Source organism: Prunus dulcis, chromosome 1, assembly GCF_902201215.1.
Source record: "Prunus dulcis chromosome 1, ALMONDv2, whole genome shotgun sequence".
Lineage (NCBI taxonomy): Eukaryota > Viridiplantae > Streptophyta > Magnoliopsida > Rosales > Rosaceae > Prunus > Prunus dulcis.
This window is the reverse complement of record NC_047650.1, coordinates 3,001,494-3,027,099: the sequence shown is the minus strand read 5'-3', so window position 1 is coordinate 3,027,099 and position 25,606 is coordinate 3,001,494. Positions and strand designations below refer to the sequence as shown.

Here is a 25,606-nt window from a genome sequence, read left to right as displayed (position 1 = left end):
TTTACTTGCCCATTCAGGTTTCGTTGTATTATAAATATGACCTCCTACAAGGAGAAGAATACAAAGAAAATTCCCACAAACAAATATTCTCTCATAGTTTTCATATTTTAGCAGTTTCGTTATGTCAACAAACATTTTCTAGAGGGTCGTAGGCTAGCGTGGTTATCTATCTTTTGCAGATTAGCAGCAGCAACAATATTTTGGCACAAGTAAGGTTAGAGAAATGATGAGTCAAATGTGAGATTATCTAGGTTAGATTAATTTCAAATGTAATGTACTTAGAATAGGGTACAGCTGTGCAGAGCTCACTGTAGGTATGTGCAATGTTGAAGCCAAAAAGTAGGATCAAACTTAAATTGTGCAACTTTGGTATATAAATATGTTCCTTTTGATTGTGGCTCAAAATGTTTGTGCCCCTCTAATTTCTTTTTCTTTCATATTTCTTTTTGTAAATGAAAATTGTATTAAAACCAACTGCATTTTAAATTTATGAAGACTGTGTCTCAAATTTATGATCTTTGCTTGAAATCGTGTTCCTTTTTGGAGTAAACATCCAATTGATAGTGCAGTACAATCGATTCCTAGATTGTGCTTTCCAAAGGCTCATGTTGGGTTAAAGCTTTCACGTGATTCTCACGTGCAATGTAGTGTGTTATCTTCCTAAAGTGAATTGTTTTGGTCCTTTTTCTTTAATTATTTGAAGCCTTTCTTTACAAGGACGGTTCAGTTCCATTCCTATAGGCTATACTTAACCGCATGTAGTGAAAGAGGGCTTGCTTGTCAAGGAAGGTTTTTTTTTTATTTTTATTTTTATTTGTCTTTTATCTAAACTTGTCAAGGAAGGTTGAGAATCTTTTGAGTCCATAACAAGTGACCAACGGCTTGGAAGTAAAACTTTTCAATCATTGATCTCGTTGCCTTTGGTAGAACTGAAAAGATGAAGGGGCAGATGCTATGATAGTAAAAGCACCGTTTGATTAAAGATAGGAGAGAGAGGAAGAGGAAGAAGAAGAGAAGAAAAAAAGGAAGAGGGGAAAGTGACAGTAGAAAAAGAAAGAAGAAGAGCAATGCGGGTCCGGTCTTTTTTTAGAGAAAATACGGGTAAATACAAAGCAATTGGAAATTAACTATGCAAACACATGCATATGCAATTCAAATGGAATGAAACATGTATGAGCATCTTCAAGGGATGAGGTAAAAGAGTAGGCAAACTTTATTTGCCTAGACATATCAGCATTTTCATGCTCCAAGGTAATAGATAAATAGGTAGGTAAAATATACATACTCTCCCCATCAAGACAACGTGGACTACTTCAAAATGAATAGGTATATTGGGTGCCACTTGCTTTTTATGATAAAATATCATATACACTCATTTATACTTTTTATAAAATATAATAATAAATGTAAAAGATAAAAGTTCATAATATAATAATAGTTTGTACAATTGCATTGTCTAGTCCCTTGGAGTGGCACTGGCAATGGGTCAAATCGGGGTGGGTATGCCATTCTCATCCCCATCCCCGCCTTCATAACCACAATATTCATATCGAGAATTCTTCAACCCCGTCTTCATTGGGGAAGGGGTTCCCCGACCCGCACCATTACGAAAGAAAAAACCAACAAAAATGTATACTTGTAACTTATAAGACAATATAAGAATGTTTACATATTGGCGAGAAGTTAACTAAATATGTATAATATAAGTAGTGTAGCTTAATATTCGTATAAATTAAATAAATATATAATATAATAATATAGAATATAAAACTTGGTATGCACAATCACTTTAATAACATATATATATATATATATATATATATATATAGTCCCCTTCTATTGAGGGATCGCTCATTATTTGAGGGACACCTTTTAGGATCTCTTACTGCTGGAGTTGGAAAAAAAATCAATGGAATAACCGCAAGCAACGGGAAGGGTCTACCCAGCGAGTAAAGACTGTAGTAGGGGGCCCCGCAAAAAAATGACCTTAATTGTCCTTAGACTTTTCGTTTCCCTTTAAAAAAAATATATTTATAAATAAATGACCCATTAAGGAGCATCACTCCAGAGTCCAAACAATACAGAGAGGTCTGTCAAATTTCTCTCGTTCTCTACCACCTTCGTTAAAAAAAAAAAAAAACAGAGACAGTTGGGTTTGACAGTCATGGCAGCCAGCAGTAGTCGGATTGCAACAGTACTTTCTTCTACTCAGCACCACCAGTCCAGTTCAAGCCAAGAAGAAGAGGTCGTTAACGATTTTCAACCTTTCATCTTTTCTTTATATACTATTTTGTTTTCTCTTCATTTTGTGTATATTAATGATTTGATACTGATCACTGAGTATCTGGTTTCGTTGAGATTGGTTTTACCATAAAATAGAGAAAAACAGATAGCAAAGTAGAAAATGTTGTCATAACACATTCTTTATACTTTAGAGATTCAAGATAGAATCTTTCACTAATATTTTTGTTTCCTACAAAAAGAAGTTACAATCTATGAATAATATTTTGTTTCCTATGAAAAAACTTTGAACTTTGAACTTTTCACTAACATTATGTATTTCCAGAAATTCTGAACTTCAACCACAACCTTATCATTTGATCTGCAAAATAGCAACTTCATGAGTATTCTATTTTTAAACCAACTTTTCCTTTTGAATTTAGTCTAGGGTTGGAGACTCCAAATGTTCACTCTAAGAAATTTTGCATTGGTAGTAACTGTGTGCTGTGGTTGTCTGTTGGCGTTTTTTTTTATAGCTTCTAAATCTCCGGTAGAGTTTCTATTAGGCTAGAAAGCTTGATTATCTCCTCAAATCTGGTTTCTCTTTTGTGGCATTAGGCCCCCCTGCGTTCGATTTGCTGTTGGAACGTGTATAATGTTACCACTGGCCTAGTCATTAACATATTCTGTGTGCTAAGTACTCCTTAATGTGAATTGTAGACTGTATGATCTATATATTTCTGTTATGCCCTCCTACGGTTCTTGAAAAATAATATATATAGAGTTTTTATTAATCAGAGATTAGAGTTAGACTCTCAAGGAAGAATTGTAATTTTGTATTAGACCTTAGGCCTTATCATGGATGTCGATGTCCTAGAGTCTCCTCCCTGGAACACGGGCCACAGTTGGTGTTAGAATCTTTTGTAAGCTCATTCATTGCTGCGTGGGGTGACATTTGCTGCTTTTCCTTTTTCTTTACTAGTACATTTTTGATGGCCCAACCTGATATGGATAATGGGAACAATTGTTCTGGTTGTAAAAATATTGCAAATTAACGTTTTCGGTTTGGTCTTTGTTATAGTATTGTTTTGATGAAGTACATTTATCTTTTTCTTTGTATCAGATTAATATTTTTTTGAAGATTATGAGAACTGTGGCCTTAACGGTCAATAGATCTGAGACGATAAAAGATCTTAAAGCACTGTTATGTGAGAAGTATGGATTTCCAGAACATCATCAGGAGCTCTTCTTGGGTGGTGATATGCTCGTGGACTGCCAAAGTCTAGTTGACTGTGGAGTTCAGAGGGACTCCACTGTTCATCTTGTTCTCCAGAATACTGTCGGGATCAAATTATTTGTCAAACTACCATCAAGTCAGCGCACCATTGAGATTGAAGCAAAAGCTCATGACACCATCCGAAACATCAAGGCCATGATTCAGGCCAAGAAGATGATTCCAACGGATCAGTTTACTCTTTTATATGGTGGAGAATTACTTGAAGAGGACAGCACTCTGACCTCATTAGGTATCAATAACATGTCAACCCTGCAAATGATTTCTGCTCCTAAAGATGTCCTTTCAATATCTGTGAAAACACCATCAGGTGAGACTGTTAAACTCAAGGTTAGAGCCTTGTTCACTGTCAATGATGTCAAAAACATAGTTGGGAACACTTTAGGTATCTCAGTCAGTGATCAGAATCTGATCTATTCCGGAAATCAGCTTGAGGATCTCAAGACATTGGCTTTTTATGACATCAAAGATAAATATGTATTGGAGATGTCACCTCCTTTGTTTCAGATATTTGTTAAAGTTTTTGATGGCAGAACCCTAACTATTTATGTGAAGCAGTCTGATGTTGTTGAAGATGTGAAGGTCAAGGTTTTCCGCAAGCTTGAATTGTCTATGAAGCCTTACTATTATTGTAGGCTTTTGTTTGGTGGGAAATTTCTTATTAATGGTCGGGATCTAGGAAGCTACAACATACAGAAGGACTCCACCCTTAGTTTGGTTCTGTCAACAAACGTTGTCTAGAGGGTTGTAGGTTAGCGTGGTTAGCTATCTTTTGCAGATTAGCAGCAGCAACTATATTTTGGCGCAGGTGAGGTTATCTAGAAAAGATTAATTTGAAATGCAATGTGCTTAGAATAGGGTACAACTGTGCAGAGCTCACTGTGGGTATGTGCAGTGTTGGCCTGAACAGAACAAGTTGCTACATGTGGATATTGGCTTAAGAAAAACAAACCTGCTTGGATTGCATTTTCCTTCTTTTTTAAAAATGACTTACTGAGTTTTATGTTCAGTATTTGGATGATAATTCGACGAAGGTCAAAAATGAGAGAACTTTGGCCGTAAGCACAAGATCAGTAAAAAAAATCCATGTGGTCATATTTTCTTATATGCAACATGAATTATTAAAAATCAGAATACTTGAATCTTGCAGTAGTTCCTGATTCAATAATTCTTTCTTCTTTACTCAGTTGAACCCCATCAATAAATTATTTGAAGCACAAAGAGAGTTGACATTCTTAGGGCTTTCTTTTTGTCCTTCCATTCAAATGTCAGTGTCTAGTTTTGGACTTTTACTATACTATTCTATTGATTTTCCAAATTCTTTTACAATACCCGTGCTTTGTGTGAACCTACCAACTTGTATTAAAAATGAACCAAATTGAAGACTTTGGCTAGAGCCTAGGCCAAATAATTGTTTCATTATTATTCAACAGAGAAGCACTTATCCAATAAACAATGTACAAGATTTATATTAAAAGAATTCTATTTGTGTTTGTTAAAGAAAAGAACTCTACATAAGGCAGTCTTCAAACTCTTGAGTTTCATCAGAAATATAAAGTTTTGCCTAAACCTGGCAATCTGAACAATCACTCAAGTCTTGAAAATTTCCAATGGAAGAAGCACTGAGACTTCGTAGATCCTCACACCGGGGATACCGAACGCTCCCATCAAGTTACCCTGGTTCATCTCAGCAAAAGGTTGTTATTGCCTTTTATTTACATACATAATATTTTTCATTGGAACAGTTTAAAGTAATCTCTTCCTTTTTTGTTTTCTCTCACAATGTCTTATGTATCCTTCATATGATTGAAATTAGCTTCACAAGATTTGTTTCTTCTTTGTAGCAGAGGAATATACTGTGGAAGGTCTTGAAACAAGTAGCTCTGAGCGTTAAGAAATCGGTAGGACAAAGGAAGGAAAGCAATTCAGAAAAGCTTCAGGTGCCTCTCTTGGATGATAGTAGTAATTGGCTTCACGATGGCCAAATACCAGCTGATCAAGGAATTCAAAGGGAACCCAGTTACCATATACGTCATCAGAATTCAATGAGAATGAAAATATATGTGAAAATTCCATCAAATCAGAAGACCATTGTATTTGAAGCAAAAGTGTACTATACCATCAATGACATCAAATCCATGATTCAGTTGAAGGAGGGAATTCAATTAGACCAGTACACTTTAGTTTATGGTGGGAAACTACTTCAAGACTATCGGACATTGGCCTCGCTTGATATACGGACAGAATCAACCCTTTATATGATTTTTAATCCAAGAGATGTTATGCCAATTTTTGTGAAAACACCAAGTGGAAAGATTGTCAAGGTTGAAGTTAAGGTCTTGTACACTCTCCAGGATGTCAAAGCGATTGTTGAGAGCTTTATAGGATGTCCTGTTGCTGATTGTAGAATGATTTATGCAGGAAATGAGCTGCAGGATTGCAAGACTTTGGCTTTCTACAACATTGAAGAAAATTCCACTTTGGAGGTGCTGCCTTCTTGGATTCAGATATTTATTAAGACATGGAATGGGAAAACCATTACGCTTGATGTGGCACGATCGAATACTGTCAGAGAGGTGAAGGACAAGATATTTTGTAAGGTTAGAGTGCCAGTTCATTTTCAGAGTATTGTATTTTCCGGAAAACGCCTTGAAGATAAATGGCGTCTTGCAAGATACAACATCGAGAAAGACTCCACTCTCCACATGGTTTTGGCTTGGTGAACCAAATTCCACTATCATTCATGATACCAGAGGAAATGCAAGCAAGAGTTGAACTTCTGTAATAAGGGCGCTGTTAGATATATTCCTTCGGGTTTGATGAAGATGTATAGTGGTTCCCAGTGAAAGATTTTATATAGAAAAAGGGTGCTAGTCGTCATAAGTTTGCAACAAATTTAATTTTTTTTGCATTTCTTAATTTTTCATATTACAGAAGTTTGATGAACTCATTTGGTGATGAATATGCTTTGCTTCACGTGGAACAAAAGTTTTGGGAACAATCTGAATTCCTTAAAATTACATTTCATTAAAACGATAGAAATTCGATGGAATTTTATTCTTGATTCCTTCATGAAATCATTTTTTGCAAGAACAATTGCATAAAAATTATGGCATGGCAACACTCAAAGTTCTTTGGTAAATGAGATGAATGTCCTGCAGAGACTTAATTTGTATCCGACCTAAATTGGGTCAGAGATCTCCTACTCCTTCAACAAATAAGGCTATTTGCTTCCTCTGTTTCAATTTGAATTTTGAGTTGGCACCAGAATGAAATCTTTAGGCTGCAGAAGAACCTCACATGTGAGTTTGGAACAGTAATTTGGCATAAATACTTGGCTTGGAAACAACATGAAAACCAAGAAGCTTTCTCTGAACACCAGGCTGTTGTAGATTCAACTCATCAAATTCTTTTCTATGTATTCTAGGCAGTAAGACAGTGCATAAATTGGAAACCAACTTCTCAAATCTCACTTGGAGCTTTGCAAGTCACAGATATCAACATGATGACGAAAAATAAAAATGATCAATGAAGTAAGCCAGCAGAAGTCACACTTTGAGTTAGAGGGTTATGTTAAGACCTCCCTTTCTGCCATCAGTTAAGATTTCCTCCTGAAAATCCCTCAGAACCCGTCTCTCCTGCCAAAACTGTGTGCATTGGACTCTCACCACTCTTGGATCCATGCTCTGAACCTTCAAATGAAATATCTGTCATAGAATTCTGGCCTTTGGATCTTGATGACCTTCTTGATGATCTTGCTGACCCGCTTTCAGAGGAACCCTTTTTCCTCCTTTGTTTTGGTATCCCAGGTGGATCTTGTGAGGGAGATTCAGATCCAAGGTTGTTAGAATTCCTGCTTCTTCTTGAATGACGGCTACTACCTTCTTTAGCCTCTCGAGAAGGGGAATCCATTACTCCATCCTTGGAGCGGTGGCGCCTAGAATGCTTCTTTGGTCCATCAGAGATCTTCTTGGTGGGAGAACCTTCAGGTTCATCTGTAGGCGAATGGCGCCTCGACCTTGGAATGTCACTTCGATGCACCACCAATTGTTGGCCAGGTTTATGCATATCTTCAGAGAGAAGCATACAACATTCAAATGTGAATTGTTGCACATTTTTTTGATGATTGCATTTCCGTATAACAGGAGTTAACAAGAAATAGGTTACAGAAAGATCATGATCAATTTTAACTTCACGTTAAAAGTGACATGTTATATTGCCAGACTATCAATACGAACTATTAGCGTCAACATCATACAGTGAAAAGATATGTTGTGTTAGAAAATAAGCAAACCTTGGGAGGACAATTCTTTAACAGCCAGTTGCCCAGCGGATGAGACTTCAGGAGAAGATTTGAAATCGTTCATCTGCAAGATGAAATTTTATGTAGTCGCAATTGTATGTATCATGGAGAGAGAGAGAGAGAGAGAGAGAGAGAGGGGGGTTTACCCAGCTCGGCGTACTATTTGCAGAAGGACCTTCCCATCCAATGTGTGCAACATGCTTTACATCCGTGGGAAAGCCAATTTGTATTTCATCATCTTTCTCTTCTGCAAAATTTGTACCACTTGGTCAATCAATTTGCTCTTTCTTTTCAATCTCTATTAAAATAAATATTATTTACATCACAATGAAGAGAGATTAAACTAAGAAGAAAATTTATGCTCATGATTTCTCATTGGAAAGAAAAAAAAATCTGCAAAATTTTCGATCATTAGTTCTCCCCAACCAAAGAAAAACATGCAGAAAAACCCGACTGGAATTTATGCCACAAGACCTTGTAAAACTTGAAAAAGAAAATTATTCGAATTCAGGGAAAAATCAACGGAAATCGCACGTACCAAACATATGTGAAATGTATCTTAGGCCTTTCAAGAGGCCCTTCACCTTGGTTGCCATTTTGTTGGCTCAAGTGCTTTAGGACATGCACTTCAGAAACCTTCAGCTGGAAATTAAGTTGCTGGTAGAAATGGTGCTTATTCTCAACTTCAAATACAAAGAAAGCAAGAATGTATATGACAAGCTCCTGATCATGGAAACCACAAGAAGGAGAAAAGAATAAATATATACTATCAAAAACCATTTGGAAACTCCTCTGCCCAAAGAATATTCAGCTGCTAGTTACTACATCACCATATTATTTTTTATTATAATTTAGTTTTCCAAATTGATCCCCAATAAAAGTAACACCAAAAGAAAAAATGTGACAGGAAAAAGAACTATGTATACCTTGAGAAGAAAAGGCAGAGAAAAAGGCATCAGCATGATACAACCAGCTCCTGCAATCTCAAACCCACATCATGGTAAGTGTTCCCAAGCGTACCCATATAATCCAACAGTGCAAAGAGCGGTCTCATCTCTCTCAAACAATTTACAAATAAAAATTTGCAATTGTTGATTGTGATGCCATGGGGCCAGAAATTTTTTTGAATTGGCAAATCCGAAAAGAATCAGAGTGGAAATGAGAGCATCGGTTTTGTTGGATGGCCCGGTGGCGATGCAGTGCTCGTTCCCGGTGACCAGTCATCAAAACCTGTAGCTCACAGGATTTTCGGGTGGGAAAGTAGAGAGATAGAACTAGAAATGGCCAGGACCATAGGCTAAATTTGGGTGGAGGGGGCTTGTTAACGGTTTTTCAGTGAATGCGCGGGAAAAGCGGTTGGGGAAAACAATTGTGTGGCAATTGTGGAATTACTAGCTCACATCTCATCATCTTAATTTGTATATCTTCTTCCCCTAGAACTTGTGTGACAACCATGACGTACCAATCACTCAAATAGAACCATCTGTTCATATTCTTTTTTCTATAATAAACTAATTTAAATTTAAATTTTGGGTTTTCAATTAACCTGGACAAAATGGAAGACAACATTGACATGGTAGGTCTAATCTTTTCTTCTTATTTTTGCCAAATTTAGGACGAAGATGGGGAAAACTTACACACGGGTATCATGGAGACTTGAATCCAGGACCAGCACACCAAAGTCTTGGGCCAATCCAACTAATACCCAATTGGTGACATGGTCCAATGGACGGAATGGAAGACAACGATGACATAGGTCTAATCACTCAAATAAAAACAATTTCTACATTTTTTTTCTAATAAAAGGATACATCTTTGATTTTCAATTACCATGCATAGAAAAGACTGGAACAGAAGAACTTTCTTTTTGGTACAATTGAAAACTTCCTTTTTAGTTTCAGCACATTCTAGAGAACATGTTCATTATTAATACACCCTGAAGTATAAACTCGTCGACTATATCGTAACATACGGAGTAATAACACGACATGACAACGTTACGAGTAGAAACAAAAATTTGTTCATCCGTCTGTGCCTTTAAGAATTCTATTTGCCAGTCTACATTAGAGGCGCTCAAACCTATTTGTTCATCTGTCTGTGCCTTTAAGAATTCTATTTGCCAGCCTACATCAGAGGCGCTCAAACCTAAGAATTCATCGGGACCGCTTTCTTTTATTTTTTCAATGGAAACTAGCCATGTTTTTTGGTCAGGTGAAACTAGCCATGAAGAATTCGATTAGAGAGTGGGGATCTACATTTGATAAATTAACAGAAAGTTTTGCTACATGTAATTACATTGTTCTAATAGAGAAATTCCATATACCTACCACCCTGAGACGAGGAAAAATGCTTCGAGGAGTTGTTGAAAATAAGCATAGATCTGACTCTGAGTATTCCGAAATATGAATTATTCTAGGAGAGGAGATAAGCATAGATCTGAATATTCCGAAATATGAACTATTCTAGGAGAAGTTTAAATCCGTTCTGTTCGGATCTTCACCGGCATTGGTTTGGTTCGGACACCAGACTATTCAAGCCCATCCCAGTTACCGGACACCAAAAAGTAAAAACAAAAGAACCTAGAGCACATGCTTATATAACCTTAGCATTTGATTATACTGAATTACCCATCTCTATGATATCTTTGCTGTGTAGAACATAGCTTCATTCGAACCCTCTCAGGTCAACCTCAACACACTAGAAAGAAGCAGGGAAGAAAACAACTTTCCACGGCACAGGCAAGACATATGGAACCAAATAATAATAACTGTCTCTGTAGCAACCAATTATAAGTAAAAATTTAGCATTAAAACATTAATCAAATGGCCATATGAATTCAGGAAAAAGTCGCATTATTTTTCATCTTTGAAGTTGAAGGATTAGGCCACAAGGACATGATCCAAGGAGAAGGAAATGGAAGGCAAGGCAACCGAATGCACAAGCCTCCTCTCATCAGGAAACCTTCTCATTCATGAAGCCTTCAATTCATCCATGCCAACACTAGCCTGTGTTAAAGAGAAAAAGTTCATCAGCATACTAGCAGTTTAAAATAACAAATGAGTTAATAATTTATTGTCTTCTTTTTGTCATTGTATTTTCTAAGTAAAAAAATCAACGGCATCAGAACTGAAGCAACTTATGGAACTTTCCTTCCAACCACTGGAAAATATTTCAGCCCTTTGAGTTTCACTAATCTTACAACCACCTGCTTTACTTTTCAATAAAATGGACTGCGTCACGCATACCAGCTGGAAAACTTCAAAATTGAGCACTAAAGCTTCCAAAAGCAAACCTTATGTAGCTAATTAATGGAATATATCTTTTCCTTCAACTTCTCCTCTAAAACATCTATCAGTCATTAAATACAACTATTGTGGTCAATATATAGCAACCTTCAATCTCAAAACTCAACAAGGATGTTAAAGAGGTAACGATCTCACTAAATTCTGCAACATAATAAATTATCTTACCAAAAACTTGTGATTCTCTTTAAGCAGAGGCGTAAAAGTAGTGCAAAATTTCTCTATATCACCCATGATATCACCATTGCCTCCTATCACCTCCATGAACTTCTTCCTGTCAGGAGCAAGCTTCATGGCAACCTATCATTACGAGACTAATAAGTCCAAATTTCAACAAAAGTGAAGTTCTCGTTTGCAATTTCTTTCAGACTTTCAGTAAAGAAAAAGGCGGGGATACTGAATATTAATTAAATCATAGAGTATGAATCAGTGGATAAGCTAAGTGAACTTTGCTGGTACTTAGTATTCAAAAATATCCTTTATCAAAACAGTGAAACTATACTAAAGAGCAGGGTTTTTCTCTAATATGGGAAACACAGAAATGCTTTCAGGTTTAATAAATACAATAGCTTCATGCTTTCAGATGAGTTCTGTACTTTTTACATGCTAAATTCTTGAATTAGAATCTAGCATCAAAGCGTAGCTAGCAAAGATGGTGATCATGAGAAGTATATAAAAATGCATCCAGGACCAAATAATTAACAATGCTAAAGTTAAGCAGTAAAGCATTTAGAAAGGAAGCAATCTACGTCAGAATATAATCACCGTAATTCTATTAGAGTCCAGCATGGGACAGTCAAAGGATAAAGCCAGTATGAAAAATGGTTGCACATCAAATAATTGAAGGGGCATCAAAGACATTTACACTGAAACTTGAACTAGCAAGCCATCCATGCCATTTTTTCAGGGTCTTGCCATAGGAATCTGTACAAGCCTGTGACATTGTCCAATCTGGATGATCCAGTAAGTTCCGAAACAGCTCCACCAAGAAATCCATGGCTCTGAAAATAAATCAAGAATAGTATCATATATATAAGGTATTGCATTTCAACAATGGGCAAAGGCATAAAAGCGAGAAAAACACAAGTTAATGATTATATGTAGTGTTCACCTTGTCAGCCAAAGAAGACCATTGGTGCAGCTGGATGATGCTTTTGCAGTTTTTGTTTCAACCTCAAGTTGCACCAAGCTGTACAAGTAGTTGAACTTGGAAGGATTCGATGAATATTTAGATTCCAATCTCTACACAGCCAAAATTGAAGAAAGTGAGAATACTGATGGGCATTCAAACTCAATGAACAAAAAAAAAAAATTTATCTTACTTTCAACAAATATATCACCTACAAGATGTTCTAAGCAGATTGATGAATAAATGGGTAGATTAGCATTGCCATATCCAAGTCAGACAAGACAAAGCATATCTATGACTACTAAACAGGAAGAAGTACTAAACTGGCAGCGAACACGAATGGTGAAAAATACATGTAAAAGAAACATATCTTACCGTTATATTACCGCCTATGTCCGATTTAACAAGTGTCATAGCAGCTCCAAACTTATCTGGCATCAGAATTTGTAATTGCACTTGTTAAGTCAAAGGGTGATGCCCAGAACCAAAGCACAAAGCTCGTATTGTAAAAATAACAAATGGGTAGGAAACATTATGCTTAAAAATCATGTACAAGCGACAAGCATGCATTGTGAAAACTGAAAACTGGTTCAAAGTTTTGGAATCAAAGAGGTTAAAGCCATTTCTGGGATCAAAACAAAACAGGGAGGAGAGCAATGATGAACCTATAACAGGCAGAATCTGCTTGCACACTTCCAAGAAAGGCTTGGTCAGAATCTCTCCTCCATCAGACTTGACAGTCTTGAATCCTTCCAAGGCAGGAGCGAACACAGTCCCCTCCATCTTCCCAATTCACTGCGTACCCACATCATCATTTCAAATTCACATACCAAATAAATAAGTAAACTTTACAAGCAAGCTTCAATCTTTATCAATAAACAGCTTAATAAAAACATTTCAACTAATACCAATGATTTTAAAACAAGTTCCAGACGAACATACACTGTCTCCAAATTTACAACATAACTTGATCATCGCACGTATAATTCAAAGAGAGCGAGAAAAAGATCGGAGCTTACAAGCAAGCTGCTGGTACAATTTGCAGAGTTGGGTAGCTTCGGATGGCTTGGATCTGAGTAAGATCACAGAAAATGGTGAAGATCAAAACCAAAAATAAACGAATCAAAAAAGAGGAAGGAAATGTGGGTTGGATTCGATATTCCAAAAATGGGAAACCTTTGCGGAATTGCGTTGAGAAATTACGGGAGAATCGAATTCTTCTGTGATTTGAGAAATGGTGGTGGTGGGATTGGGATTAGGATTGAAATTGAATTGCTTTTGGGAAGTGAACAATTTTTAAAAGCTCAAGTGATTGAAGGGAAAGGATTTGACTAATTGACTGCTGGGACTGTGTCGTTTGGTGATTTGGGTGAGTGAATTGCGCGAATCCGCGGCATTTGGCATACGACATGTTGTACGCGTCATTGGATTGGCTAATTAGATAACCGCCACTGGGCTTCGTGGCCGTTATGATGTTTTATTTTTACTTTTTTTATCTGTTAGACTTTTACTGTTACTGGTACTGTTGCTGTTTCTTGTTGCATCTTTTTTTTCTTTCTTCCCGATGAAATTATCTGTTACTTGTTAACCGGAGATATTCATGGATTTAAAAGCGTTTCTTATCTTCCTCATAAGTCATAACCTCTCCAACTGAAGTTATCTTTGCATAATCATGAATCTTAAGATCCTGAATGAGTTAGAGTAGGTCGGATAAACCGATCAAAGTGGGGTGGTGGATCGGTTCAAGCCTAGACCTACAAATTGTTAGTTGATCAACGTATCAAGTTAGACGGAAATGCTATGATGAGGGGGTTATGGGAAGGGTTCAAACTTCAATTCCACTATCCAACAAGAGAGAGAAAATATTAGAGTTAAACTTTTTTAATGATTGAATGGTTGAATTGAACCCCACATTGAACACCCTCACCCAAATCCCACTCATTATAGAAGCTCCCCAAATTAAATTGCCCGTGATCAAAATATATGGAGGATCTACAATCTTACCTTGGGTCTTGGGGTCAATAAAACCTCTAGTAAGTTCAACCCTAAGAAGAAACGATGCCACAAATTTTCTTTAGTGAGGAAAATTTAATAAAGTATCACAATTTTATTTTATGTGTTAAAGTTGTAGAAAGATGGGAGTTGAAAAAGAGAAAGAGTTTATATGTTAAACTTCATTTTTTGAATCAAAATAAGAAGCATTGACAATTGAGAAATTATGAGGCTATGAGGTTTAACTCAGTAAAAAAAGGTATTAATTTATAAATCAATAGTCTTAAATTCAAACCCTAATGACACAATGACAGTTTGTGTATAAGAAAACCCCATCTCCAAAATAAATAAAAAAGTAAAGAAGTTGTGCAACATTGAGAAAATATAAAAGATGATAGGGAGAGAGAGAGAGAGAGAGAGAGAGAGGATTTGGGCCAATGACAGATGTGGGCAACGTGAATGGCTCTACTTAATGGACTTGCAACAAATGATTGAGACAAGTATTTTCCAGCCCATTGACTTTCATCAATATCAGAGAGCTGGCCGGCAAGCGGCAAGCGGCAAAGACCATGTTTGCTCCAGCTCAAATGGAAGCTTTGGAGCATTATTTATTTATGGGTTTGTCGAAATGTCCACCATAAATTATTTTTTCAGTCAATTTAACTATCAGACTATTTTAAATTGTCAATTTAGCCCCTGCCGTTAGTTTCTATGTAGTTTCATCTAATTTTTCGTTAAAAATAATTAAATCTTTAAAAACTAAAAAAGCGAAAAACAAAAAATAAAAAAAACCCTAGCAATCAACGTCTTCCTCACCCCATCCCCCAGACCCTCTCTCTGCAATCCCATATCCGCAAGGTTTTTTCGGTGAAAGAGCAGCAGCGGAGGTGGAGAAGAAGGAGGACTTGAAGATATACCCACTCTACAACACTGCCATGGACATTGCTATGTTTTTTTCTGAGCAAACCAATTTGCAATGTTCTCAAGCAAACCAATTTGGGTTTAGGGATTTATTTTCCTTCCTTTTTCTAGGTTTTGGGTTTAGAAATTTACAAACCATGGCTTGATGGTCTGCGACAACATCAGCTGGGTTGGGTTATTTGAGTTTCAAAGGTTGGGGGCTAAATTGAGTTTCTAGTAAAGGAGGAGAAGGTGGGGTGGTGTTGATGGATGAGGAGGCTCATGCCATTGCCACCACAATGCCTAGGCTGAAGCACCTTGAGATGACATACCATCTTATCAGCACAAAAAGCGCTCTTCAAATACTCTCAAGCTGCACCGAGCTCAAGTTTTTGGATTTGAGAGGGTGTTGGGACGTTCAACTTGAGGACAAGTTCCTCAAGGAAAAAGTACCCAAAATTGAAGGTTTTAGGGAAGATTGCTCCGATTTCTCGGATGCTTCTGAGTATTCAGATGCTTCTTCTTTTTTCTATTTTGAATTTTGTTTGTTTTTGTTTTTACATTTTTTTTAATTTTTATTAATATTGTACTTTGTAAAATGACAAACTTACCTTTATAATTGACGAAAAATTGGATGGAAGTGTAGAAACTTGATGGTATGTGTTAAATTGACGATAAAATTTATTATAAAGGCTAAATTGGCTGAAAAAATAATTCATTGTGGACATTTCGACAAGTGTTAAAATTCATGGGGGTTTTCGGCACTTTACCCTTTATTTATTTTTCAACCATATTTCATTTTTCACTAACTAGCTTTTTGATAAAACCAATATAAGGGATACAACCGGTACTAGCGAAGCGAGAGGGAATTGAATCTAAAATCTTAACTGTAAAGGTAAATATTCTTAACTATTTGAGCTAATGATAGACCAATTAACTCGCTTAATTTGTCTATCATCTCATGTAAGGAAATTAAAAATATCTTCTTTATTTTCCTTTTTGTTTCCGTAGTTTCATGCACACTCCCTAAACGCAAAAAGAAAAACGGAAAAAACAAAAAACAAAAAAGGTATTGATAGATCTTTTTTTTTTTTTTCCAAGTATTGATAGATCTGTTGAATCATTCATACATGGGTATACTAGTGATTTGCCCTCTAAACTTGTACCTAACTTTCGATTGACCCCCTATCTTTTTTTTTTATTATAGAAAATTAAGGATATAAACTTCTTTGTTTCTCGAATTTCCCCCTTACCGTCTAAATTCTCAAAATTTCATCCAATTTTCAGTTAAATCATTTTAAAAAATTATTTTTTTGAAAAAAATTGAAGAAAAAGAGTATACCTAATGCCAACCCCTTCCATCTCCTCCCATTCCCCCATGACCACCTTCCTTTACTCCCAGACCAATCCCCCAACCCCACAGACCCTTCCCCCCACCTCTCCCTTATGTATTTTCATCCCCCAAACCCAGCCCACCCCCCCTCTCCTCTTGGTTTTTCTTTTCCTCCCATTCCCCCATGACCACCACCCTCCACTCCCAAACCAATCCCCCACCCCACAAACCCCTGCCCTCACCTCCTCCCTTATGGTCTTTTACCCCCTCCCACTTGGGTTTTCTTCATCTACACTTGCAAAGAGAGAGAATGAGAGAGAGAGAGAGAGAGAGAGAGTATTTTTTGAATTTTATGGTTTTTACTTTATTTTTCATTATTTATTTATTTTTAATGTATAAAATGATCATTTTGCCCTCATATTTAATGGCAAATTGGATGAAATGTTGCAGATTTAAACGGCAAGGGGGAAATTGGCGAAAAAAAGAAGTTCATATCCTTAATTTTCTATAATTAAAAAAAAAAAGAAAAGGGATTCTATCGAAAGTTAGGTACAAGTTCAGGGGGCAAATCACTAGTATACCCTGTTCATACATAAAAACCCCATCAGCCAATGAGAAAAATAAGGAGGAAAATAAAATATTCCATTCTAAATTCATACAAAGATTTTATTAAAATCCAAGGTAAAGCTCATCAAGCAAAATAGACAAATACAAGTCTTCTTCTTCTTCTTCTTTTTTGGTTGGGGGAATTAGAAGGAGAGTTTGGGTTTGGGTGGGTATTTGATTGCGTTCTTGACAATCTTTTTGGAGGCAGCATCACCAAGATCAATGCCGCATATATCAGCCAACCTGATAAGGTATAGAAGCACATCAGATAGCTCTTCTCCCAGATGCTCCTTATCTGATTCCTCCCAATTTGGCAACCCTTTGTCCACCTCTCCCCTCCATTGGAATATTTCTGATAGCTCTCCTACCTCTCCCACCTACCACCACATCACCATATATTATTTGGCATCATCAAGAATCAATAAGAGGAGGTATATATTGTCAATGTATATCAACCATCAATTTATTATTATTATTTTTTTTAGTTTGTATATATTTTCATCCACTCATATACATGAATGCCTTGGATTTGTATGATTCTATGCAATCAAATCTTGCTAAAAGTGTTGCTTTCATAAAGAAGATGACATGAAAGAGCTTTTCCAAATCTTGGGCGCACATGTAAGTTGTAATTTGTAACCCCAATATGCCTTAGCCTACCAAATGTTTATTATGCCAAAGAATATTGCACCAAAGTGTGTGGCACATTGAAGCACCATTTAGCTTTGATACAAAACTGAAGTTGCAAAACCAGTTTCATCTTGCAGAAACTGTTAAACCACAACCTTAGCAGCAGCCATATGTGGATGAACATGGCAGCAGGTGCAAGCAGCCCAAACTAATAGTTGCTTTAATAAATCTGCCATCAAAGTTTTGGCAGATCTGCCAAGTTTGCAGCTACAGTTTACTGCTCATTAAAATTCTCAGTCTCGACTTTCATGAAAGGTAATTCATGTAGCTTATACCAACAAGAGACCCTTCATGCATGTCTAAAAGAAAATGTGTCTTTATCTACAAAGAGATCCAACAAATGGAACAATATAGAGAAGATTGCATGACCCTTTTGTGCAAAAATGACATAGAAGAGACATAGTGCCGTGGTTAACAAAAACATCTCATATGGTGTCTGCACATTATTACTGTGCGGATGTTATAGTTTGTAAACAGGGAGGGGTAGTAGAAAATACATGACATCCGCATAGTAATAACGTCTGGAAGTCCGCATCGGAGAATTTATATATATGTTGAGGGAGAAGTAGTGAGGAAGATTATTTACCATAGCAAGGAGTAGATTTCTGGGACTGTGGTATTTCTCCCAATCTCTGGCCTTGGCAAATTCCTCAAGCTTCTTAGAGAGGTCCTTCAGACTAATGTTCACTCTCTCATCTTCAGCTACATGAATCTCTTCTCCTTCTCCCATTTTTCAGTCTGTATTTGGGGTTTGCATGGAGAGAAGAGGGGGCATCTTATAGCTTTTAAAAGGATTACTAGATTTTTTCTCTCTATCTTTTTAAGGAATAAGTATCTAATATGCAAATAAAATTGAAAGGAAAGGATGAAAAGTCTTAAAATGCCGCCCCTCAGTCCTCAGTCCTCATATATGGTTTATACAAGAGATTCCTTACTGCCCTCCACTGTGCAAAATGACCCAACTTCAATGCATAAAATTAGATGAGAACATTCCATCATTAGTTACCATGGATTTCATGTTTAAATCACAAACCATTAAGGATGAGATGGTCATTCATTTAGTGTTCCAACCACTAGAAGGATTAGGTAGCTCAGAAGTGATTCATTCCCCATGACTCAAAATGCAATGATATCGGGTAAGAGACTTACTACTCAAGTGATTAAAAACGTTTATCACTGCATCTAAGATTTTGTTTCGATTCTCCTCTGCTCCAATATTACTTGCATAAGATATGCAACAATACAACTAAGAGTAAAGTTGTACAATTATTACCCCCTTTAGGTGCAAATTTTACTTTCCTTTTACTCCATGGCAAATTCATGAACCTTGATATAATTAAGTTGACTATTTTAAGGTGAAAGATGAAAATATATGACTCAACTTTCCAATTTCCCTATGATGAGATCCAATGCAGAAATTCTTAACCCATAATTATATATGACAATGCTAGTTAATCTGCAATTAAGGGACATAATTATATGGTACCATGGATGTGATCAATTGTTGTGACCATGTGCAACTCACATCATTCAAAAGATATTCAAAAATTTATGTGGACAAGCTGTGGTGTGTGGTAGGTGTCTTTGAATTTGTCAACCTCCTTATACTGCCCAATATGCAATGGATACAAACTAGAAAAATAACTTAAAAATCTTCTTACCGCAAACAAAACTTCCTTTTTTCCTCCTTTTCTTTTGGATTCTTTTCCTTTTATTAGCTGCAGCATCACGCATCACTATACTTTTAGTTTGTGAATGTGAAAGATATCCAAAGTTAATTAGAAAGTATACCTGCTCTCATGTCACACATTGATAATATTCTTTTGCTAGATAATTTGGTATTTGATGTCGTTGAACTATCAATTTGGACCACCGATTATATAATTTCTTGTCCGGACGTGTGGTTACGATTGAACAAGACTTCGAGAAACCTAAAACACCAATATTAAATCCAATAATTCTTTTCTTATGGTATGTGTAAGCATATATTGTGATTTCAACGATTCCAAAAGAAGTGTGAGAAATTCTTAGGCTATTCCACACAATGTTTAATCATTGTGTTCTAAAGCACTAAAGAAAAGAATATCATATGTCATTCCAGTTAAATCAATACAAAGCATTGTCCAAACGATCACCATGGCAATTACTTATTAAAAAATTGTTAACGCAATAGTTTGCCTGCACATACAACCTTGAGAATAACCATTACGAAATGTGAATGAAATCTAACTAAAATACAAGAATATACGATATGGCATTAGAGAAAGAAGAAGAAGAAGAAAAAAAAGCTAAGTTAAAGGTTGAAATCAACTGGCTAGGGCTGTGGATATGACAAAGATAAACTTAATAACGATTCAGTGCCATGTAGAAGATCCGATAAGATAAAATTCAGAAAGGGTCGGCACAATGCTTGAATTCTTTAAGTTTCAATTCCCATGTAGAAAATGTTAAGAATCTTGTTGTTCTAGCTAGGGATCAGTCGGTCGGTTTGACATTATTGACATTCATCTTGGGTGATGTTTAACTGCTGGGAAAAAAAAAATCATAAATTCTCCGATCCTTCCCAAAAGGATCCAATTGTTAGGCAAGATGCCAATAATATGGACTGGTGGTATATTATATTGACCATTTGTCATCTTTTTTTTCTTCTTCTTTTTAAAACATCGCTAGACCTTAAGTTTCGAACCTAAGATCACTAGCAACTGATGTTATGATATCATGTTAGACAATTTTTAGTAGATTAACAATATATGTGAAGCTAACACTCTCTCCTCATGATAAAAGTTTATACTACAATTTTAATTATTGAACACAAATTATGGTGTTGTCACCCTCTTTCGAGCTTAAGAGCGCTTTATGAGTATAACATCAAGGATCATGTACAACATTATACCCAATATAGGAGCCTAAATTATATAAATAAATAAAAACTCTACATAAAAAAGACTTTAGAAACACACCAAAAACACTCAATAGGGCATCAAAGTAATTTAATAATCAAAAGTAAATTCAATAGGGCTAGCTGTAATTTTTTGCATTTGTTTATAGAAATTAATGGTGTAAGATTTATCTATATCATTAATGCTAAGAATGAGTATATAATATCTCTATATATAAAAAAAATTGTAGTTTGACGTAAAAGTAAAACTATAGAAATAAAGAAAATTTTGTGAGAATAGAATGGGGGAATAAAATGAAAGATAGAGAGCAATGTTTTAGATATCATCAAGTCGCCCTTTTTCCATTCTATTAAAGGGTCATTCACGGCACTAGTTATAGTTCCATGAGTGAGGACGATACCCAAAAAGTTAATAAAACATTTGGACTGAAAGAATATAAATTTAAAATGTTATCTCTTTTTATTTATTTTTTTGGAAATTTAAAATGTTATCTAAGCATCAAACTTTGGTATGCTTGTTATTTATTTATTTTCCTTACAAAAGACATGAATTTTAGCTTTACTTGCGTGGAGACTTAAAAATGTTTATTCGAGAGGGTGCCACTTTTTTAAGATTCGAATTTCGTACACGTATCAACAGTTTCCTCCAAGCACACTGATACGTAAAAGATTTAGGGAAAGTGGTCACCATGTAACCTGTTGAATGGAGTGGCCCAGTTGAAGAGGAGGAATTCAACCTTGAAGATATTTGAGAAAAAAAAATGAAGAAGAAAAAACTCTTCTCGAAAATAGAGAGGAAATGGAGATGAAGTTGGTGATGATGAAGTTTTAAGAACTTGAACGAAATTGTTAGGGAGTAAATAACAAGATATTGTAACAAAATTCCAAACGATTGATAATGTTTTGGTTAGTTCATATATGTGGCGCTTAAGAGATGATAAATATTACCAGACTGAGAGAGTGAGAGAGTTAGTTGATATACGTAAGTCTAGAAAGTCTAACAAATAGAGTGTTAGTTGGATTGGCTCAGATTTTTGGTGAGCTCTCAAGTAGTCATGGGTTTAAGTCCCCATGGAACCCACGTATGTGAGTTTGCCCATCCTCATTCTTAATTGAGATTTTTAGTCATATACTCATTCTTAGCACTAAAACTATAAATAAACCCTACACCATTTAATTTCTATAAACATACCCAAAAAAAACTCAAAAAATGACAGCTGGCCCTATTGAATTTAATTTTAATTATTAAATGACTTTGACACCCCATTGAGTGTTTTGGGCTTTTTTATGAGGTTTTTGGGTTGAGTTTGTTTTAAGAAATCAATGTCAATTTTGTAATTTAAAAGAAGTTAAAAGCATTTTTGTTATGTTGTAAATGGGCTTTGGATGTGTTTCTAAAGTCCATTTTATATAGGGTTTTTTTAATTTATTTTATAATTTGGGCTCCTATATTGGGTATTATAGTGAATCTCCCTTCTTAATTTTAAATAAATAAGGTATTGCGGATCTCCACCTGCGTTTCGATTTCGAATCTCTACCAACATTCTTTTTGTGGTTTCTTCATGCTTGGAATAAGTCATAGAGTCTCTTTGGGTTTTCTGTATAATTTTCACCTCTCATTTGTGAGAGTTTTCCACCCCTCATTTGTGAGAGTTTTATTTGTATTGTTATGGCTTGGCTTTTTCAAGCTTTATCTATGTTTGGTTGTTTTGAGTTTGCACTCTTAGTTAGGATGCATATGCCAGAATTTCTTCGATCATGTGTGATCGTTAATAGAGGAGCTCCAAAATTTGTCAAAAAAAAAAAGAAAAAAAAAAGATATTGACATGTCAATTCCCACGTTATTCAGTGACTAGTTTTCGATAATTATATATCAATATTTTGCAAGATTCAATAATTCTAACAATTAATTATGTTTTAGAAAGAGAATTACCATTAAATTAAGAATTAATTAGTACAAGATATGCACACTTAAATTTAATTATAGAGTCATTTTCACTTTAACATTATTTAGGCCCCTCTCTCTCTTTAAAAAACCCTCTTAGAGCCGTTTTCATTTTGAGGGTGGCTTCCTCCACTCTCCCCCAGTGGCGAATCCAAGAATTTTCATTCCGGAGGTCAACATGTAAAATGTTAAAAGAAATTCTATATAAAATAGACCCATCAAAATGAAACTATAATATTATAATTCATAGTTAATAATATAAAACCATACAAACTAACAAATACAATCTAATAAAAAATCATACAAGCTAACAAAACCCTAATTTATTCAAACGAACCAAAATAAAATTCCAAAAACAACCAATCAAGAAAATATATATATGAATATTCATTAATTAACAAAGACAAAAATTAATCCAATTTATCAAGATACAATCTAATTAAAGCATACAAACTAAAAAAATACAATCTAATAAATAAATAAAAATAATAATTCTTTTAATAGAAAAAAAACCTAATTTATTCAAACTAAAAAAACACAAAAATTAATCAAGTTAATTCTTTTTAATCAAACCCATCCTTTTTGCAGTTTCTTTATGTTCGAAATAAGTCACAGAGACTCTTTGGGTTCTCTATGTAGTTTTCACCTCTCCTTTTGTGAGAGCTTTTCACTTCTCCTTTGTGAAAGCTTTTCACCTCTCATTTGTGAGAGCTTTTCATTGTTATGGCTTGGTTTTTTCAAGCTTTATATCTTTTGATTATTTTGAGTTTGCAATCTTAGTTGGGACACATACACCAGAGTTTCTTCGATCGTGCGTGATCATTAATCATGCACTAGATTGTCTTAATTTTGATATTAGATCGCTTCGTTATTGTATTGGCCCTTTGTGGCTAGTTTGTATTGGCCCTTTGTGGCCAGTGGCTTTTTTGGTTGAATTCTGAACGCAATCCTATAATTTCTATAATTAAAAAAAACAAAAACAAAAACAAATCATTCTCTAAAGTTATTATATCATAAGGTTCCAAAATAAAGGCCTCACCAATACATAAACAATTGAGATGCACCACATGGCATGCTTATTAATCCGTAATTGGAGTAGGAGGAATTGAATTGAAGAGGAGTTGGATTGAGGAGAATTAGATTCAAGATTCTTATTGAAGTTGTTTACTAAACTATATGGATTGAAAGGAGTTAGATTCCGGATTCGTATTGAAGTTGTTTGCTAAACCATATGGAATTGGAATATGAGTTGTACTAATTACTAAAATGTCCTCGTTGTTGGGTTAAAGTAAATGACGGATTTTAAAATTTTAAAATTGTGTGAGGATATAATGGGTTAAAAAGATGAATTCCTAGTAGGTTAGTTATTTAGGAATTATAATACTACATCCCACCCAAAAATTGAATTCCTCCAAAATCATGAATTTAATTCCTAATTTTGTGTGGGCCCCACTTAGTTTTTAATTCATTCATGTGAAGTAAACATATGAATCCTCCATAGGTGTAATTCAATTCCTGATTAGTAAACGCACCATCAGTATACTAAAGTCATTTAGATATCAAATATAAACTTTAAAAAATCAAATTCCCCATATTTATTATTAGTGATCAATTACTAGATTTTAATAAAATAGTATTATTCTTTCTAATGTTTTTTTTTGTGTGGAGAAATTCTAGAATTGTATTCATAATTCAGCAAAAAAAGTCACTAGTCATAGAAAGTCAATACAAATTAGCTATAAATGACCATTACAATAACGGAGCGATTTAAAAGAGGTTTCAATTTCAAATCTCATAATTAGCTAATTTTAGTCCAAGCTCAAACAAAAAAGTTGGACTTGGGAGTAGTTGGATTTCGAGAGAAGAACTATCCGTTAGAGCATTTCCACCAGTTAGCCCATTGCCATGCCAAGGGGAGCCCTAGGGCAGCTACTATTCAAGTGAATAGTGGCTGCCCTAGCCCCCTCCAGCAAAGTGTGTTTCCAGCAGTTTAGGTTTGCCATGACAAATACTATTCATTTTTTTGTCTTTTTACAACTTTGTTTACTTAAACAATTAATTTGGATAATATTTTCGGATAAGATTTTTGGGTTCCTACGTGTCAATACTATTCATATAGGATAAGATTTTCGATTTCAAATTTCAGATAAATTTCAAATTTCAGATACATTTCAAAATTCAAATTTCAGATAAATTCAAAATGTCAAATTTCAGATACATTTTGAAATTCAAATTTCAGATAAATTTCAAATTTCAAATTTCAGATAAGATTTTCACCCTCTAAGATTGCGCCGCGTGTCATATCTATATGTGTACATTTTTCTATAAAACCAGAGGTTCAGCTCATGCCTTCTACACCAGTTCTTCTCTACATTTCCATTTCTCATATTTTAGATTTCATTCTCCATTCTCAATGGCAGACATGCAAGAGGTTTTGGAGAGGCAAGAGCGAGAAACTAGAGAAAGAATGTGTAGACGAGCTGCAAGCAAAAGGGCGCAGAGAGAACTAGATGAGCAACTTGGCATAGCAGTTGCTTTGCTGGAGGAAGAAAACCAGAGTCGCCGTGGTTCACGAGAAGGCCGTGGCCCAAATGTGGACAGACATAGACATTCTCGGGGTAAGAATCTTATGGAAGATTATTTTATCCCACAATCTCTGTACTCTGATGTTCATTTTCAAGGGAGATATAGAATGCAACCCCATTTGTTCAATAAAGTCATGCATGATATTTGCAATTATGATGAATATTTTGTTCAAAAGAGAAATTGTGCTTGAAATTTGGGACTTCTTCCAGAGCAGAAGTTCACAGCTGTGATACGAATGTTGGCGTATGGGTCATCTGCTGATCAGGTGGATGAGATTGCTCGGATGGGGAAGTCCCCTGTTTTGGAGAGCTTGGTGCGATTTTGTGATGCAGTGGAAACTCTGTACACCAGAGACTACCTCCGCAGACCTACGCCCAGGGACCTGCAACGGCTTCTCCAAAAAGCTG

At 35.5% G+C, this 25,606-nt stretch overlaps 5 protein-coding genes across 5 annotated transcripts; 2 read left to right on the top strand and 3 right to left on the bottom strand.

Moving 5' to 3' along the window:
* Positions 1-2,147: 2,147 nt before the first annotated feature.
* Positions 2,148-4,465, top strand: LOC117615397 (polyubiquitin-like). The gene is made up of 2 exons (XM_034344473.1): positions 2,148-2,245; positions 3,344-4,465. Exons 1-2 carry the CDS (start codon positions 2,165-2,167, stop codon positions 4,253-4,255), a joined length of 993 nt encoding a protein of 330 aa, XP_034200364.1. The 5' UTR covers positions 2,148-2,164; the 3' UTR covers positions 4,256-4,465.
* A 659-nt stretch (positions 4,466-5,124) lies between these two features.
* On the top strand, positions 5,125-6,264 carry LOC117615558 (polyubiquitin-like). Its single transcript, XM_034344659.1, has 2 exons — positions 5,125-5,211; positions 5,362-6,264. The coding sequence occupies exons 1-2, from the start codon at positions 5,125-5,127 to the stop codon at positions 6,235-6,237; spliced, it is 963 nt and encodes a 320-aa protein (XP_034200550.1). The 3' UTR covers positions 6,238-6,264.
* Positions 6,265-6,907: 643 nt separating this feature from the next.
* On the bottom strand, positions 6,908-9,089 carry LOC117614053 (CRIB domain-containing protein RIC7). The gene is made up of 5 exons (XM_034342729.1): positions 8,744-9,089; positions 8,356-8,540; positions 7,964-8,064; positions 7,809-7,881; positions 6,908-7,584 (listed from the first exon to the last, which is right to left on the bottom strand). The coding sequence occupies exons 2-5, from the start codon at positions 8,411-8,413 to the stop codon at positions 7,109-7,111; spliced, it is 708 nt and encodes a 235-aa protein (XP_034198620.1). The 5' UTR covers positions 8,414-8,540; positions 8,744-9,089; the 3' UTR covers positions 6,908-7,108.
* A 1,440-nt stretch (positions 9,090-10,529) lies between these two features.
* Positions 10,530-13,668, bottom strand: LOC117615849 (glycolipid transfer protein 1). Its single transcript, XM_034345013.1, has 8 exons — positions 13,425-13,668; positions 13,268-13,320; positions 12,914-13,043; positions 12,624-12,679; positions 12,231-12,361; positions 11,985-12,120; positions 11,288-11,419; positions 10,530-10,822 (listed from the first exon to the last, which is right to left on the bottom strand). Exons 3-8 carry the CDS (start codon positions 13,029-13,031, stop codon positions 10,787-10,789), a joined length of 609 nt encoding a protein of 202 aa, XP_034200904.1. The 5' UTR covers positions 13,032-13,043; positions 13,268-13,320; positions 13,425-13,668; the 3' UTR covers positions 10,530-10,786.
* A 3,443-nt stretch (positions 13,669-17,111) lies between these two features.
* Positions 17,112-18,510, bottom strand: LOC117615292 (dCTP pyrophosphatase 1-like). The gene is made up of 2 exons (XM_034344350.1): positions 18,356-18,510; positions 17,112-17,456 (listed from the first exon to the last, which is right to left on the bottom strand). The coding sequence occupies exons 1-2, from the start codon at positions 18,497-18,499 to the stop codon at positions 17,223-17,225; spliced, it is 378 nt and encodes a 125-aa protein (XP_034200241.1). The 5' UTR covers positions 18,500-18,510; the 3' UTR covers positions 17,112-17,222.
* Between the last annotated feature and the right edge of the window lie 7,096 nt (positions 18,511-25,606).

Coding starts and splice junctions, on each gene's coding strand:
- LOC117615397 (XM_034344473.1), top strand. CDS start 2,165: ATGGCAGCCAGCAGTAGTCGGATTGCAACAGTACTTTCTTCTACTCAG. Junction 2,246..3,343: donor GTTCAAGCCAAGAAGAAGAG/GTCGTTAACGAT, acceptor TCTTTGTATCAG/ATTAATATTTTTTTGAAGAT.
- LOC117615558 (XM_034344659.1), top strand. CDS start 5,125: ATGGAAGAAGCACTGAGACTTCGTAGATCCTCACACCGGGGATACCGA. Junction 5,212..5,361: donor CTGGTTCATCTCAGCAAAAG/GTTGTTATTGCC, acceptor TCTTTGTAGCAG/AGGAATATACTGTGGAAGGT.
- LOC117614053 (XM_034342729.1), bottom strand. CDS start 8,413: ATGGCAACCAAGGTGAAGGGCCTCTTGAAAGGCCTAAGATACATTTCA. Junction 8,065..8,355: donor ATACATTTCACATATGTTTG/GTACGTGCGATT, acceptor CAAATTTTGCAG/AAGAGAAAGATGATGAAATA. Junction 7,882..7,963: donor CAAATAGTACGCCGAGCTGG/GTAAACCCCCCT, acceptor TTCATCTTGCAG/ATGAACGATTTCAAATCTTC.
- LOC117615849 (XM_034345013.1), bottom strand. CDS start 13,031: ATGGAGGGGACTGTGTTCGCTCCTGCCTTGGAAGGATTCAAGACTGTC. Junction 12,121..12,230: donor GGTCTTCTTTGGCTGACAAG/GTGAACACTACA, acceptor ATTTATTTTCAG/AGCCATGGATTTCTTGGTGG. Junction 11,420..11,984: donor TTGCTAGTTCAAGTTTCAGT/GTAAATGTCTTT, acceptor TCGTAATGATAG/GTTGCCATGAAGCTTGCTCC.
- LOC117615292 (XM_034344350.1), bottom strand. CDS start 18,499: ATGGGAGAAGGAGAAGAGATTCATGTAGCTGAAGATGAGAGAGTGAAC. Junction 17,457..18,355: donor GAAATCTACTCCTTGCTATG/GTAAATAATCTT, acceptor ATGTGGTGGTAG/GTGGGAGAGGTAGGAGAGCT.